The following is a 17,355-nucleotide window of genomic DNA, read 5'->3' on the forward strand; positions in this document are numbered from 1 at the left end:
CTCTCCTCACAGCTGTGCAGGAAAAACTTGGCTCTTCAGAAACATGAAACTCATATTTAATATACAGAGAGCAGCTCCTGAGACTGTGCTGCCCCCTGCAGGCCACAGATAGACACTACAGCTGCTACTTTAATCTTATGCAAATTGATTTTCTTCTTCTTTTATTCTCTGCAGGAAATGTGTTTGTAAACAAAGTTCACATAGAAGAAAATATTATTCTGAGGCGACGTGACATGTGCAGAGCAGAGCTGCTGAAGGTGTTACAGAGCAGGAAGATGTCAGTAATATTCACAATGATGATGACCTACAACACTAAATCATTCGCTTTAAAAAGTGCATCACAGTGACAACAAAATAAAACCTGAAACAACGAGCGAAGCCCGAAAAAGTGCAGGAAGCGTTTCTCAGTACAGCCTCTCGAGCCTCGCGTCACTGCTGTGGTCGAAGCTTCAGTTTGCTGAGTAAACATTTGCAGCGCCGCCTCGTCAGGCCGCAGACACTCAAACTAAAGAGGTTTGACAGGAACCTGCGACATGAAGGCATTTTATTACTTTTCCAAAGACACCGTGACTGCTGGGACCTCGTTCCAGGCAGAAGCTTTGGTGTCACGTGTCCCGTTTAGTTTAATTTAAGTCACTTTCATTTCGGCTTCTGCATACTGGTACCTGAGGGCAGTAAGAGGTCAGACCAGAGGTCAAAGCGAGGCTACGAGTAGCTTCTAAAGCATCACGTGAGGCGTGTGGCTGTTAGCTCTGAGGAAAGCTCATGAAACATGATTAATGTGATTAAAAACACCGACGGCTCAGTGTCTCGGCCGCCCTCCAGCTTCAGCCACGGAGGACAAAACAGATAAAAGTTTGTGAACCCGTCTTTCTTTCTGCAGTAATCTGCAGATGATTGGCTCATTAAACTCGTTAGCTTATGATGGGAGCTGTTCCCTAAACTTCTCTGTGCTCTCAGGGACGACCAGATGAAGCTTTGCAAGAAGACGAGCTTCAAAGAGTGCGTGTGCGTGTCACTCCAGCTCCTCTCGGCCCAGCTGGGCCTTCAGGGACTGGAAGTCGGGCCGGTCGGCCGGCTCGGCGCTCCAGCACTGGAGCATGATGTCATAGAGAAAGTCTGGGCAGCTGGGCGGTTGGGGCATCCTGTATCCCACGGTTACCTGCTGGTACACGTCCTGGTTATTGTAAGCTGAGGGAGGAGAGGAGAAGTGATGAAGGTCAGAGGTCAAGTTTACTGAAAATCTGAATGCAATAACCTGCACGTGTGAGGCTGAGTATCCCTTATAAAAGCTGACATGTTCGCACGTATCAGTGTAAAACGCCTGTGCTCGTAGTCGGTGTAATAAACCCGATCACAGGAAGTCACCGTGCTCTCACCGGTTGATTTTTGCATTTGCTTCTCAGCTCACGTGCACCGCATTAAGACCACAGAGGGCAGCACCGCCCGCCCTGCGATCTAGGAACTGAAGGAGCGCTCGGACCCACTGATGCTTCATGACGCCGGTTGATGAGAGGACATGATATGCAGAGTGTGTTTGTAGCAGTTTGTCAGCATCAACAGGAAAACATCATATTTCACATGTTACATCACTTTGTGGAAACCTGCATTGGCCAATCATCTTTGAGGACTCTGAAGCGAGCAGACAGTTCATGGAGGTTACAACATCAGCAAACCTCAACTGCAAGGCTGGGACCTATCAGAGCTGCAGGGAGGTCCCAGTGAGGGGGCGGGGCATCAATGAGAAGGGACTGAAAGGGTTCCAGTGTCTCTAAAGATTCATCAGCTGTTCACTCGAGCAGGTCACGGCCTCACCTCAGCCACAGGTGAGTCCTGGTAGGTGGTGCTCAGTACCTCACCTGCAACAAGCCTGGTTTATGGTTTCAGCCCAGCCTCATAGCACAAACAGGCCTGTTCATGTTTATGGTAACGACTCATAAACAACGCTTCCTCCAGCTGCTCGTTGAGCCACGCCGGGCTGTGACCCTGTCAGGGACCACTGGCACAAACCGGGGATCTCTGGGTGCTTACCACGACACTATGGACATGCTGGCCTACCCTAAATTACAATAATTATAAATCTGAATAAAAAGAGACTTTCTCATGTTTGACTCCAAACATTATCGCTCCCATTACTGGCAAAGAGCCACCACCAGCCCCTCCACACCCCCAGATTCCCCTTCAAAAGTGGGAAATCTTCACTGGTAGCATGGACCTGAGGTAGGTCTGAGATCAGTCTGATGGAAAACCAGGAGGAAAATACCTGTCCAGGAACATAAACTGACACACAACACCTGCGAGCCGGGTTTAGTGAACCGGAGCCTGAAATAACCTGATGGTTAGTCAGGCACCTGCAGCCTGGATTACTAGCTCTAACCGGCAATGACCAAGCACAGTGAGCGGACTGATGTTAAAGTCAAAGCTCAGAATTTATTGACCGTTGGTAGAAAAACATACGAGGATATGATGAAAATGACTCATTTAAACCCAAAGATGCTCACATGACAAACTAACATGCTTATTAATCAGTGATACAGCTGCTCATAATCAACCCTCTGCAGTCCTCAAGGGTTTAGCTCCATTTCAACAACAACATCATGAAATGACACGATATGACGTGGTGGGGGTGGAGGTGATGGTGGTGGTGGTGTTGGTGTTGGTGGTGAAGATGGTGATGATGTTGGTGGTGGTGATGGTGTTGGTGATGTTGGTGGTGGTGGTGATGGTGTTGGTGATGTTGGTGATGGTGGTGGTGTTGGTGATGTTGGTGATGGTGTTGGTAGTGGTGATGGTGGGGTGGTGATGATGGTGTTGGTGGTGGAGGTGATGGTGTTGGTGGTGATGGTGTTGGTGATGTTGGTGGTGGTGGTGGTGATGGTGATGGTGGTGATGTTGGTGGTGGTGATGATAATGGTGGTGGTGGTGATGGTGGTGGTGGTGTTGGTGATGATGGTGATAATGTTGGTGGTGTTGGTGATGGTGTTGTTGATGATGGTGGTGGTGATGGTGGTGTTGGTGGTGATGGCTGTAGTGGTGGTGATGATGGTGGTGATAATGTTGGTGGTGGTGATGGTGTTGGTGGTGTTGGTGATGGTGTTGATGATGATGGTGGTGATGGTGGTGATGGTGGTGGTGGTGATGGTGTTGGTGATGGTGGTGGTGGTGATGGCTGTAGTGGTGGTGATGATGGTGATGATGGTGGTGATAATGTTGGTGATGATGGTGATAATGTTGGTGATGGTGTTGATGATGATGGTGGTGTTGATGATGTTGGTGGTGGTGGTGATGGTGTTGGTGATGTTGGTGGTGGTGTTGGTGGTGATGATGATGGTGGTGGTGATGATGTTGGTGGTGGTGATGATGGTGGTGGTGGTGGTGATGGTGGTGGTGGTGATGGTATTGGTGATGATGTTGGTGGTGGTGATGGTGGTGGTGGTGGTGATGGTGGTGAGAGTCAGCTGCAGTCTTTGCAGACTCTCGGTGGTTCTGCTCTTTAAAGCGCGTCCTCACTGAAGAGTCGCTGCTCTGTGTTTGCCTCTCTGCTGCCCCCCTGTGGCGCTCCATCTGTACTGCAGCAGTTCAGGGTTGTGCCGTCTCCAACTCATACGAGCTGCCCTCCAGTTTGACCCTCAGTACCCTGAAGTCGGGCCGGTTGGCTGGCTCGGTGCTCCAGCACCGCTTCATGATTTCATAGAGAAAGTCTGGGCAGTTGGGCGGTTGGGGCATCCTGTATCCCAGGGTTACCTGCTGGTACACTTCCTGGTTACTGTAAGCTGAGGGAGGAGAGGAGGACAAGTGATGAAGAGCGCTTTGTGTTAGCTCAAATGTCTGCAGAGCAGCTGAGCTGTGTCGGGCAGCAGCTCTGTAAACCCTCACCGTGTTAGTGTCCATCACACAGCGACACGCCAACACGAAATCAGACAAACCTCACAAAGACGTGCACCTGGACTCTGATCCCGCATAAAAACGAGTTTACCCAGAATGCACCGTTTTGTGAAGTTTTCAGATCAAACGTCAGGATACCAGCACTTCTCTCTGATCCTCTGTGTCTGATCATCAGAACTGGGCTCAGTGCTCAGACTGGAGTCCTGCAGCGGGACTGAAACTGATCTGAGAGCAGTTTTTAATCACAGCTTAAATGTTTTTCATGTGGAGATCTGCTGGATTTATGTAGCTTTGGAAGAGCTGTAAGTGCCTCATGTGTCTGTGAAGGCTGTAATTTTGAATACGTATGAAAGTCAGATAGTGGGAGTGGTCAGCTGCCTCGCTCCGGTTATTTATTCTGGTTACTGCAGAGCTTCATAAAGTCCACATTTATGCACGTTTACAGGAACTCACTTATCTCTTTTCCTTGTGCAAATCGGCCAATCGCATTCAAGCACACGTGGACTGTGACATGAGCAGAGCGTGCAGCTAGAGGGCTGCACGTGTTAATAAATACTGCACGAGCTGCGAGGTTGGGGGGAGGCCGCCGTTATTCACCAAGCGCTCCTTTGGCTCCTGAAACACAGCGACGCAGCCGCGGCGCTCGCTCAGCTGTTACAATAAAGTTTAACGTGCAGGCGTCCCTGAGAGGATTTAAAGGTTACTCGAGTTAGCAGAAGTTAGTCTGACGTTTTCGCTACATCCAGATGAGCAGAGTCAAGCTTGTGGGATAATCACGATTACTGTGATAAAGCTAAAGACACACATTAGTAATCGAATGAATCTCTCTCGTGGACTAACCTGGGTAAGGAACTCCTCCACTGGTGATGATCTCGTACAGCAGAATGCCAAAAGACCAGACGTCGGACTTGATGGAGAACTTCCCGTGGCTGATGGCCTCGGGAGCGCTCCACTTGTAGGGAATCTTTTTGTCTTCTGAGATGTAAAACGGCTCCTGAAGGGAAAAACGAGAATCTGCCGTCAGAGCTGCCGCCGTGCTCCGCTTAGAGATCGGCAGCTCCTCCTCCGCTTACCTTGATGACTCTGGCCAGGCCGAAGTCGGCCACCTTGCAGATGTAGTCGTGTCCCACCAGGACGTTTCGAGCCGCCAGATCTCTGTGGATGCTGTTCATCTCCTCCAGATATGACATCCCATCAGCCACCTGGCCTCCCATGTCAATGAGGGATGCGACGTCTTGTATTTGGCCCTCTGGACCTGAGTGAGAGAGCGATGCAGATGAAGTGAACGGGACAGGAGTGAGTTTATCGAACATCTCCTGCTGCTTATTCAGTGGGCAGTGGCCCGTTCCCTCCCCACACAGTCTGACAGTCTCCCACTCGTCAAGCCCGCCTGTTGAACAGAAGCGCCTCTCCACCCAGTCATGGAGACCATCCAGTCCAGAAGCCCGACCACGGCTTCTGGACTCGATGGTTCTAATTCTCCACCTGAACGTCTCTGGATCAGCAGATGGAGCTGCTCCACTGAACACCATCAGTACCTGCTCCAGATTTTATCCACTCAGCAGCTGTTACAGCTCGGTGCTGCGTTCAGGAGCTCCCCTCAGGGTCGGATTTCACAGGTTGGAAATCGTTTCTCAGATTTGATCATGTGTTTGTATGTTGATGCTCAGCTGCGATTTCCTGACAAATAATGATTTAATATCGCCGTCTGAGTGTGGGGAAACTAACTGTTATGATCATAATGAAATGTAAGTTTCCTTCTAAACAGAAGAAATAAAAAAATAGATATAAAAATGCAGTTACAGCGTTAAGGAGATTTTAATGAGATTAACGCCGACAGCATTAAAAAACAATCTAGGTGGGAGACATCACCAAAGGTGGTGGAGGATGACAAGGCTAAGGTTCGGGGGGACTTCGTGACACAGCTGCTGGACGACCAACCAGACACGGTGACCGCCGCTGGGACAGATGTGGAAGATGGACAGATGGTTCCAGCGGTAAGAGGAGGGTCAGGCGCTGTAACCCAGAAACTGGGACCAGATCACAAACACAACGTCTCAGGAATATAAAATTGATGTCAGATATGTGAAATCTATATCTGAGATATCAAATCCATCTCTGAAATGTCTCCCTCCCTTTGCTGAATATAAATACATGTGTGTAAATATCTGACACGCTTCCGAGGCTTTGCAGCAGCTGTCAGTTTGAAGGCTGAGTTTGTTTCCCTGAGAGCAGAACAGAGAGCGCCCCCTGCTGACCGCCCGCTGAGCTCGACGCTGAGGCTGTAACCATAAAGCAGCACACTGAACAAAGCTGAGGTTTACTTCTGAGGAACTTGAGCAGGCTGCCCTTCTCCATCAGCTCGGTGATGATGTAGTACGGCATGGTCGCCGTGCACACGGCGAACAGCGAGATGAGGTGGCGGTGGCGCAGACGCTTTAGGATCTGAACTTCCCTGTGAAACTCTTTGTGGTTCAGCTCGGAGTCTGAGAGCAGGACAGAAATAAAAAGGCGAAAACAGACAGATGAGAAAAGAGGAAGACGGGTGAGAAAATAACCTTAAAGGCACAACAACTGTACTCAAAGATGGAAAACATGACACATAAAGAGAAATGTGCCTCTTTTGTCTGGATTGTTGTTGGATAATAACGAAGGCTGTATTAAAAAGATGATCAGCACGATGCTGGTGGATCATTCAGCGTGTTACTGAAGGACCCGTGTGGGGTATACGGAGACGTTTAGAGGGAGGCGCGCTGAGATTTCGGAGACCGCTCTCTGAGAAATGCTCGGCTCCGCCTGAGCCGGATGTTTCAGGAAGATTTCTCTTTCCTGATTTTGAAGCTGAGCTTTGAAAGCCTCACCGAGCAGTATCTCAAATCCTGAGAGCCTGACCCTTACTGTGTCGTTGCTGTAGGGCTCGAACATTTAAATGAGGCTGTAGCGTATGCAAAGCAGGCTTTCTGCAACAGCGGGACACAGCCGGTCATTTCCATGGAAAGTACTGTTGGATAGTTTGCCCAGCTTATCCTGGAGACCAAACACGAGCTCTGCTTTAGAAACGAGGTGCTGGTCTCCAAAAGCATCGCTTGCATATGCAAATCTGTGGAGCGTGCGAGCGCCTCTTTCCTTGTGATGCTGTTTGAACCGATCCTCGGAAAGAGCGGCTCGTCGATGTCGCCCTGAAGTGTCTCTCACTGTCAGCTGACCAATCACAGGCCGGCCCGTCCTCATCTCCTGCAGCCTCTGCTTCACAGCACGGAGCTGGATCAGAAACATGCATGACAAGACTCAAGCGTCTGATGTCACCATAACTTTGCATATTTCTATCATCTTTGTTTCAGAGTTTTAACCTGAAACATCAGCTGCAGGTTCCAGAACAAGAACATTTCTAACGTGCTCAGAAGTTCACCTGCGGCTCAAAACCTGCCCGGAGTCACTCGTGCAGCTCTTCAGGCACAGCTTTCATCGAAACATCCCTCCCAGGACCTCGTCACTTTCACGTTTCACACTTTATAACTCAAGCGGGAGCCCGCTGCTGCCCGCGCTGCTGCCCGCGCTGCTGCCCGCGCTGCTGCCCGCGCTGCTGCCCTCACGTGTAAACCTGCGTCGGGTGTCCTTGCGCCCCGCGTTGAGCTGATCAGGCTGACCGTTGGATCACGTTTAAAGTCAGGCGACGCGTTTTTATTGCGGCAGCATGTAATTCCGTCTCTTTCAGCCTGTACGCCACCATTATTCACACGCCGGGTGAGTTTCCACACTGGGGCCTGTTTTGGCCACACTACATTGTTACTCTTGGCCTTGCTGGTGGGATGTGGGCACTACGGTAACCCTGCAGGTTCAGAGGCTCCGACTGCGGCGTGACGCACATTTATCCGATGCCCAGGAACGAGACCGGGCCTGTGGTCCAATCACATCGAGGGAGGGAAGAAGACGCATTTCTGGAGCTGCAGACTATTTGATGACTTTGTCTTTTATGTCCACCTGAGTGTAATTTTCTGTGGGTTTTGTGTCTGTGAAAGCATCAGCGGCATCGTTCAGCATGTGTCTCTGAGTTTCTCTCCATCCTCATTGGCCGGAGGTGCTGCTGTGTTTCCGGAGGAAGGAAGACTCTCACTTCCCTGTGACAGAAATAAAATTCTTCACCGTGTGTTTCACTTGTGCGGTCTGCACGAGGGTCAGCGTGCTGTCCTCAGTATTTCCACAGCCGTGTTTAATGTTTTCAGTCATGTTACAGCACTGAATGAAAGGCGGGGGGCGGGGCTAATGACAGCTTGAACGCGTTTGAGCAGATTTGTGTTTGTGAGCAGCAGGAAAATAAAATACCGCTTTTCAGGATCTTGATGGCGACGCTGATGTGGTTTTTCCAGCGGCCGCGGTAAACATCAGCAAAGAAGCCGCTGCCCAGCTCCTCCTCCAGCGTGAACTCCTCCTTCGGGAGCTCCCACTCGTCCACCGTGAAGTGGTTCAAATCCTGGGTTTCTGGCTTTTTCTGATGGAGGAAACAGAAGCTCAGACATTCACATCCATGCAAAACTAAAGGCTGCTCCCTGCAGGCGGCCCCGTCACAGGCACAAGAGGAGCGAATAAATGATGGCAGTATGAAGTCCAGACTCACCTTCTTGCAGGGCTTGCCCAGCTGGCCGGTGGTGTTGAGGCTGTTGGCGCAGTAAAAGTCGACCACGCCGATCAGCGAGCTGAAAGGATGCTTGGGCTCGATGTGGAAACCATCATCTCCTTGGTGGATCTTGAAGTGCTTCACGCGGCTGCTGGATCGCACTACAGGAAGACGGACACAGTCAGAGACGAGCAGGAGTCCCAACAAAGGACACGTGACCTCATTTTTATTGCTACGGTTATTTTTTTATTTCTGCTGTCATGACCTCAGCAAACAGAAACAAATATCAGTGGAAAAGCTCTCAGTGATACTCTCAGTTATAATGAACACTGCAGCGCCGGCTGCAGAAGCGATTAACCAATCAGCTCCCTGATGAACCCAGACTCACCTGGCTCAGGTGAAAAAGTGTCAAAATCACAGCCCGTTTAACGCCGTCTCTGCTAGGCCTGGTTTTTATTGGCTGATTCAACCTGTTACCTGTCGACAGTATCCACCTTTGGAGCACATGTTCACTGCATCATCTCAGTGCTGACATGAGGAGGATTCGTTAGAGCCTCCGTTGGGGTTTTCTGTAGCCCCTCCCCCTTCCTGTGCACTTACCTGACAGGACGTATCCGATGTCGTCTTTCTCGCTCTGTCGGACGAGGAAGGCTCCCTCTTCGTTTCCTGGGGCCATCAGGTGATTTTGGGCCTCGAAGCGGCTCAGCTTCCCATAAAACCACCTGGATCGAGACAGAAAGATAATTATCAGGAGCTCAGGTGCAGGTTCAAGCCTAATGTTGTACAGCACGGATAGATGCTAGCTAACATTGGGCTCTCGTTAAACCTGCGACAGTGACCTGAGGCTGAAAGCTCAGTTAATTAAAACATGTATTTAAAGAGGAGAGGATGCATGATTCCTCTGCAGTCACAGGTTCAAATCTGCAACCATAACAATGAACAGAAGTAAACAGAACTACCGTGCACGTCCAACCACAGTGACAACAGTTTCCGACGGCTTTGTTTGCATCTTTTGCATCTTTTCATTTTTATGGTTGCAGATTTGAGTCTGTGGTAATAAAGAGTGCAGACAAAGACACTCCTGTTTCAGCTCATTGAGGTTTGCAGCATTCGTTCATGCACAGCTCTCTGAGCTCTGCACTTTGGACCGTCGCAGCCGTTCAGTTGGAGATCTGCTGCACTTGGATCGTTGTCCTGCTGATGACCCAGTTTGGTCCAGGCTGTGGGACAGACTCACACTGACTCCAGCACACAGTGGTAAACAGAGGAGTCCTCGGTCCGCCGATCTGACAGCTCGTGTGAGGAGTTTGGGTTCCTCCTTTGATCAGATGCAGCTTTACAAACCTAAGCCGTGCTCCTGCAGCACCTCCGAACAGCTACAGTCATTCAGTTTGTTTCTAACTGCACTGTCATGCCCTTTGACCTTTAACCTGTGAGGACTGTTGTGTTAACACACCTGAATGTTTCAGACCTGCACACTGCAGAAACCTCTGCTTCATGCTCAGTTAATCAGGGGCACCGATTAGCAGCACCTGGCTGCTCGGAGTCTCTAATCCTGTGGGCGTGGAGAGGTGGTCTTAGTTTCTCACCTGACTGAGTTAAAACTTCACACAACCATAAATTTTAAACTCCTTCAGGATTTAAACACTTGTCAGTTTACTGTTTGGACCGGACCCTGGTCTTTATTATTACCTTCTTATTATTCGAAAGATTCAGGAAAACAGAGTTTGAGTAAAACTGTGTTTGGGTTGTAGCGTAGAGTTCAGTGGGAGACTGAGCACCAACTCCAACAGCTCCCCGTGTTCTTAAAGGAAACAGCTTTACAAAATAAAATGACCGCTCTCGTCTGATACTGGAGACTGCTTCTTCTTCTTCAGTGTTTAACAGCAGCTGGTCCTTGTAGATGCAGTGCTGCCATCTTCTGTTTCAGTCTTACACTCTTAAATCCTGCTGCTCATTCCTGCATCTTTCAGGATCTTACAAAGCTTCAAACGACGCGTCGACTATTAAATTAAGTTTGATAGTCGACTAATCGTGGCAGCCCCAGTAAACAGAACTGGTCCTAGCACTGAACCCTGTGGAGCTCCATAATTAACCTCAGTGTGTGAAGAGGCCTCTCCACTTATCGAACGCTGCCCTGGTCTAAGCACAGAGATGAGTGTGCTGATTTTTCCCCAGCAGTAAATGCTGTGATGGCAGCGAGCTAAGACGAGTAGCTGACATTAACGTTAGTAACAGCTAGCATGAGGCCGTTAGCCAGCTAACTGTAACTTTGAGCTCGCAGCAAACACAGATGTTTACATCAGCGCTGGAATTTCCACCAATCAAACAACTTCTACTGTTACAACTTGCACATTACTCAGTTTATATACGCTAACTTTTCGGAAGTTACGTCTACTTTTTAATGCACAATCACACAATCTGCACTCTTCTAATGATTCTGGATATTCTTAACATCGTTCAGTATCCTGCTCTGTTTGCACACTACACCTGGGTTTGCCACTTATCTGTAATTTAATCTTAATCACTGTGCAGTACTCTGCTTTGGTAAATACCGGTGTCCTGTTCTGTTTGTATGTGTTGTTTTGCGACCAAATTTCCACTTGTGGGACAATTAAAGGATTATTCTGTCATGTCCAGGTGAGCTTTACCGACCCACAGGTTACGGTGCACACACTGCTCCCTGAGCTGCTGGACAACATACATGACATAGAGCATACAGCAGTCACGTGACAGAGCCTGCGTTTGAGCTGACGCTCCAGCAGAAGGATGATTGCTGATAACAGCTGACGGGCCTCACATTGAACAGTGTTTGATATCAGCTAGGATTTGATTTCTAAACATTTTGCCACTGGCTCCATTTAGCTTCTTCCAGTTTCTCCGTGTTGGGAAAGAGTTCACCGCGATCATTTACTGGAACCTTTAATGGATCTGAGCCAAAGCTAATCAAGTTTGAATTGCTGTCTGTCAGCCAGAAAAGCTCACAGTCCTCTCTGAGGTGAGAGTCGGCCGAACGCCTTTAGGTTTGAACCGAAACTTTCTGAGATTTGAGCGAGACATTTTTTATTTGATTTGTTCTGATTAAAATAACCAGGACGTGAATCAATAATGAAACTGATGCTTGGCTGCAGCTCTGCTAGGAAAAACCAAATAAACCACATGAGTGAAAACATGCTGCTCAGCTGTGAGCTGGAAGGCTTTGCCGAGGAATGCTAACCTAAATGTGTACACATGCTGTTCATGCTTTAAACAGAATCATCTATTCACGTCCACGTGTTCCTGTCACGCTCTGGTTTGGACTGAATGCTGTTTGAGCTCACGGCTCTAAGCTTTGGCTGTGAAACATTATTTAATCTGAGCCGTGTGACAGTTTCAGGTTTTGAAGGTCGCACATCTTTGCTTTGTGCCCCTGCAGGATGTAGGGATGGTAAAGTCAGTACTGAGGGTTTATTGAGCAGAGAAGCTCTATAATTAAACGGAGCAGCTGCTGACATACGGGAATAGCCACGCTTTGCACACTTCCCATTCTGCTGAAGCAATAAACTGAGTGAGAACGGCAAAACGAGAAGTGGTGAGCTGGCCTTCGGTGTGTGCGTCCCAGTTTGCATCACAGCTGAAACACAAACACGGGCTGGTGTGATGTAAAGCTGTGACATTTCTCATGGCGCTCACAGCGTACGGCTCAGTCAGGACCAATAAAGCTGCCGCAACCTCAAAAATAAACGAGCAGCACAAAGTGTGACGTTGTAAAGACGAGCAGCTCGCTGGGGTTGTATCACACTGTAAACAGAAGATGTAACTTGTTTATACTTGTCTCAGTCCATTTCCAAAGGTGAACACGTTTGGATGAGTGGGCGGAGCGCTCGGTTATCAGCTGACGCTATCTGGGGCAGCACAGACTCTATGGGAGCATCACTCAGACACCTGCTGATCCATAACATCCAATCAAAATACTAGAATTTCACTCTGCAAAGCTCCGCCTTCTTGGATGTGCTGTTCGTACTGTAACCTCACAGCAGCCATAATACTGGTCACATGATGTCATTAATAACGCAGAGGTCCGACTAAAAGCCTAGCAGACAGCCAACAGCTACAGCCGCCTGTGTCACCTCCACCTGTCAGTCAATGAGGCCACGCCTCATTAATGCAAACTCGAAGAACAAAATATCTCTAAGGACCAACAAGTTTGTGCATCAGGCTGCAAACATGTTTGTTTCTGCTGCAAAGTTTTAACACGAGAGACTCGCTGGAGCCCCTGCTGGACGTTACAGGAACTGCAACTGCATCCTCCTGAGGCCGCATTTGAAGGCCGATTACGTCACAGCCAGGCGACGAAGGCTGTCCCAATTCGTCGACTCCTTCAAATGCGTCCTCCTTTTCCCTGAATTTGAAGGATGGGTCGGGTGTGTCCTTCGTGGCCCACCATATCCCAGAATTCATAGCGCGGCCCAGCCAATCTCCAGTTTCCAATAATGGCGGCGCTATATAAGTTTCAAAACTTCTCTTATTACTCTTTCTGGCCACAAAATAAACTTTTAACATATTTTTATGCGAGAAGGTATCTGTGTAAACATCAAATATCTGCTCGGTTTATCAAGACATCACATATTTGCAAAAGTGCTTCGACGTTTTCAGAGACGTCTGTTACCCACCAGCTCGATAGCGAGCGGGGGGTTCAATGGTCACTCCAGCCGGTGAGAGGCTTCATCGTTTTCAGACCCTCGCTCTTTTGCTACTCAGGTTAAACATGATATATAAGTCACTCAGATAACTTAAAAATGTAATTTTTTACCCTTTTTCGGTGTTTTATTTGTTCCAGAGTAAATCGGTTTGGCTGAGATCAAAGTTATTAAATTATTAGATAAAATAAAACTTTATTAATCCATCGGGTGGGTTCCTCCAGGATTTTCACACAGCTGAATAAACGTCAAACAGAAAACTGATTAAACAGAAGTGTGAGACGGTCGAGAGTTTCCTCCAGTGTCCTGTTATATTTTAGACAGCAAGGAGCAGACGGCGAGACAGCGGTGACGCAGATCTGAAGGCTCGACCGTCCCATTTCACAGCCTCGCACTTCCGGCCTTCTCGGTCTTCAGAAGACCCGGCCCACGTAGACTGAAAAGGCGGGTCCTCCAAAGGATCCGGGAGACACAGCTCATGTGTCCCTGCTGCAACACACCTGACTGCATGCCGAGGTGGCGACCCCAAACCCTACTCAAGTAAATTTAAATGTAAGTGTTTGGAAAAAAGTACTTTTATTGCACCGTGTGCAGTCAGTCATGAGCTGCACCTCAGCATGCAGCTCTGCAGAGTCGGGCTAATGACCTACTGATTGTATCCAGGTGTGCTGCAACAGGGACGCATGGAAAAGTTTCAGGACTGCGGCCCTGAAGGACCCCCATGACCTAAAGCGTCTGATTGGCTGCTGTTTAACCCCCTGTGCTGACTGCCTGCATCTTTTCACAGAAGTGACAGGAAAGCAGAACTTACAGAAACTTCCACTTTTAGGCAGAGCTGTAAACAGGACGCACATGCACACTTCACTGCAGTAGAAAACAACCGTTTGACTCCCACAGTGTCTCTTTACAGCGCTCTGCTTACCTGCTTACCTCAGGTTTACTAATGATGAAGGATAAATGTGTGATAACGTGATAAAGGTTAAAGGAAGCGTTTACAGTGCAGTTCCTGGCAGGTAGGTGGACAGTGTGGACTCTGGCTGATGATAATAAAGGTGTTACACTGAACAAAAGGCCATGTTCGATTTACTTGATTCAATAGTGGACGTTGGTCGCACACAAACAAACAAACAAGTTAAATCAACTTATTCAATAAATTTTGTGTGTAAAAGGCGATTAAAACAGTTCAGATGAAGTAAGTTGAGCTCTTGGAATATTTTAATCCTTCACAGTTTTGTCATTTTATTTCAACACGATTCAATAACTTTTACTAGTTGGTCACTTAAATACTACACGTTGTCTTCATGATGTTCAACAAAGTCTAACAAAGTCTAGAGTCTGGTTACCATAAAGAGTGAATGGATCTACAACAGCTACCATCCTGCAGGAGGGCTGGAAATGACCCTGAAGTGACAGGTTACGAGGCAGCTGCACACGGACAGCTCACAGTCTATCACAGAGACCAACAACCATTTGTGCCAGTTTGAAGCAGGACCTTCTCACTGGGAGACAGCAGCACTCAGCACCACGCCACCGATACAGGCTTATCAAAAGTAGGAACGCTGTGATTTTAAGGCTTGATGCAGAATTTTCTTACGTTTTTGCCCTCGACAGGTTAAACCAGTAAATAGCAAACGCGCGTGTCGTTGTTGCCTCTTATAACTCCAGTGATTCTCCTGCAGTTTGACATCTCGTGTGATTTTGTGAATTTCATGAGTCCAGCAACAAACCGCTCTGACTAGATTGTATCAGGTCATCTCAACAAGAATAAATTAAGTTGTTGAATTTCGTACAGATCCTACATGATTTAATTACGTTCAAGAAACATGAAATTTGTGTTCAAATTACAAGTTAGACTTTCTAATGTAACAACCACCCAATGTCCTTTTTTCAGTAAACCAAAAAGAGTAGAGGCTGCTCGACTTGACTGAGACGGACGCTTTCCATCCAAAGCGCGCGAGACTGAAATCCCGGTGGCGCGGGATTTAATATCGCTATATTATTGACTTACTTCACTCAAACATGATATGAACATTTAATCTAGCTCTGCATATCATGTAGTTTCTACACTAGTTACACTTAGCTTGACAGCATGAGGCACTCGTGTTAAATCCACTGTTCAGTGTTCACGTCCTGATTCATGCACCTGCAGCTGGACGCACAGCAGCCTCATGAACATAAGAAGCTGAAACTCTTCTAGCTTTCCCGTCAACACCTTTACCTGTTCAGTGACACATTAATAGGAAATTACACTTAATGTTCTTGTACGTTCTTGAAATACCTGCTGCGCTGCTTCATTCTCGTCACATTTTCAGTGTAAACATTCAGAAGCCTGAGCGTCTTCCTGTTGTACTGACTTCATGATGTGAATATGATGCTGTGTAAATAAAGGCGCCCCAGTGCGCAGGTCATTAAACCCCCGCAGCTGCAGCATTAAATCAAATCATGGAGGATTTTACTGCTTCGTGCTGAAGCTTCGCTCCTGTTGTAAACTCTGTTGGACAGGAGCGGCTCACAGATGAGACACCTGAGCGGTCTACACTCGGGGCTGGATCAGGTGTGCTGTCCCGCTCCCTCTAAACACCTGCTCTATACAGACACGCCGCTCACGTGCTTCTGTGTATCGCGGACACCGGGATGACCCTCGGAGCTCCCAGAGGTCAGCGCTGCTCTCTGGGAGCCGTCAGAGGAAGCTGCACTCACGGCTGCACGTTGATGGACTCTGCCCTCGCCAGGTAGTTGTTGGGGACGATGCCCTGCGCCACGACGTGCCCGTTGCGGTCGATCTTCCGCGCCGTCCACCAGTCTCCGCTGCGGCTGACCACCCTGAACAGGTCCCCCTCCTGGAAGGACAGCTCCTCCTGGTGCCGGGACTCGAAGGGCCACATGGCCGTGTAGATGCAGCTACCCTCGGAGGCGGTCTCCTTCGGGGGCTTCGGGGGCGGCGTCGGGGCCTGGGGCTGCTCCCCATCGCTGCAGGTGCCTCTCCGTCCTCCTCCATCCTCTTCTTCACCTCCTGCTCCCGCTGGCTGAGGAGCCTTCTTGCCCGTGAGGATCCTCTCCCACAGTGACTGCAGGCAGGGGCACGCTCTGCGCAGACACTCACCCATAGGTGACCATGAACGGCTGCGCGCGCGCTGTCTCCGCAGCTCGGCTCAGTCAACCCGCCACACCTGTCCGACAGGTGCAGAGCAGGGAGCGCGGAGAATGTCGGGAATGCCTGCGCAGGGAACGGTGCAGTGAAACTGTACTGGGCGAGCCCACGCAGGGACTTCCTTTAGTTACAGAAACCACGGGAGCCCCGCCCCCAGAGGGTGTCATCAATCTGTTCGTGCGCTCTCTCTCTCTCTCTCTCACGCACACGCACACACACACACACACACACACACACACACACGGTCAAGTGAGCCCTCACTTACTTAAAATGTTGTTGCGCTACTCTTACGCATATTACGGTATGGGTGCCGACTGTAGAAACGCAGTCTTTGTGTCCTGACAATATTTGACTTCACAATCCACTCCCAGTGTTGGTTCATCTCCACGTTTCCCCCTGTGATCCACAGCAAAAATTACTGTATGACAATATATATAACAATAACATTTACGCAATTTACTCTACTGTACTTTTAATCTCCTCATCTTTGAGCTCAGATTACAGGAAAACTGTAAGAGGATATTTTCACTGGATTCTGACTCTAGGCCATCTGCACTCTGCACCCTGTGATACTTCTTGCAGGCCTTTCAGACTGATCTGGTAAGAGCCTTTGGTAATCGGGCCTACAACAGGCCTGTCATGTTCATGTGTGATGATCCCTGGTACTCCTCCGATCCATTTCCATGACATCCTGCAGAACAAGTCTAGAGGATCTGCTGCAGAAGTGCTATGTCTTACTGAGTGGCAGCATTCAGCACAGCAACATTCCCCTTCTTCATCCATGTTTGAGCCATGTCATGAAAAATGAAAGGACCTTTGTAAAAAACATTTATATCAATAATTAAAAAAGAATACAAGATTTGTAATGTAAAGGTCACTAACAGTGATTTCATTTGTTCATTTCCCAGCGTTCCAGAGAACTACAGGCTTGGAGTGCATGTGTTTGGGCTCCTTGCATGCTGTGATAACTTAACAGAGATGATGTTGTCCAAAGTGCAGCAATAGTGTTTTGCATCCTTGTAGTG

The 17,355-nt window shown here is 48.6% G+C and overlaps 1 protein-coding gene across 3 annotated transcripts in view; it reads right to left on the bottom strand.

Annotated features, from left to right (window-relative positions):
• ptk6b (PTK6 protein tyrosine kinase 6b) overlaps window positions 1-16,533 on the bottom strand; it is an 18,727-nt gene extending 2,194 nt beyond the window's left edge. The window contains exons 1-9 of one of the 3 annotated variants that reach the window (XM_085147397.1): window positions 15,880-16,532; window positions 9,101-9,222; window positions 8,501-8,661; window positions 8,209-8,374; window positions 6,210-6,371; window positions 4,959-5,140; window positions 4,726-4,879; window positions 3,745-3,773; window positions 1-1,162 (exon numbers count right to left, since the gene is read on the bottom strand). The exon at window positions 1-1,162 is cut by the window's left edge and continues 2,194 nt beyond it. In XM_085147397.1, the coding sequence (XP_085003523.1) occupies window positions 1,016-1,162; window positions 3,745-3,773; window positions 4,726-4,879; window positions 4,959-5,140; window positions 6,210-6,371; window positions 8,209-8,374; window positions 8,501-8,661; window positions 9,101-9,222; window positions 15,880-16,286 (1,530 nt within the window). In that variant the 5' untranslated portion in view covers window positions 16,287-16,532 and the 3' untranslated portion in view covers window positions 1-1,015. Of the gene's footprint in view, window positions 1,192-3,480; window positions 3,774-4,725; window positions 4,880-4,958; window positions 5,141-6,209; window positions 6,372-8,208; window positions 8,375-8,500; window positions 8,662-9,100; window positions 9,223-15,879 lie in introns of those variants that run through there. The other 2 variants (XM_085147398.1, XM_085147396.1) reach the window with 2 other exon arrangements.
• Between the last annotated feature and the right edge of the window lie 822 nt (window positions 16,534-17,355).

The sequence above is a fragment of the Neolamprologus multifasciatus genome, chromosome 20 (assembly GCF_963576455.1).
Source record: "Neolamprologus multifasciatus chromosome 20, fNeoMul1.2, whole genome shotgun sequence".
NCBI classification, from domain to species: Eukaryota; Metazoa; Chordata; class Actinopteri; order Cichliformes; family Cichlidae; genus Neolamprologus; species Neolamprologus multifasciatus.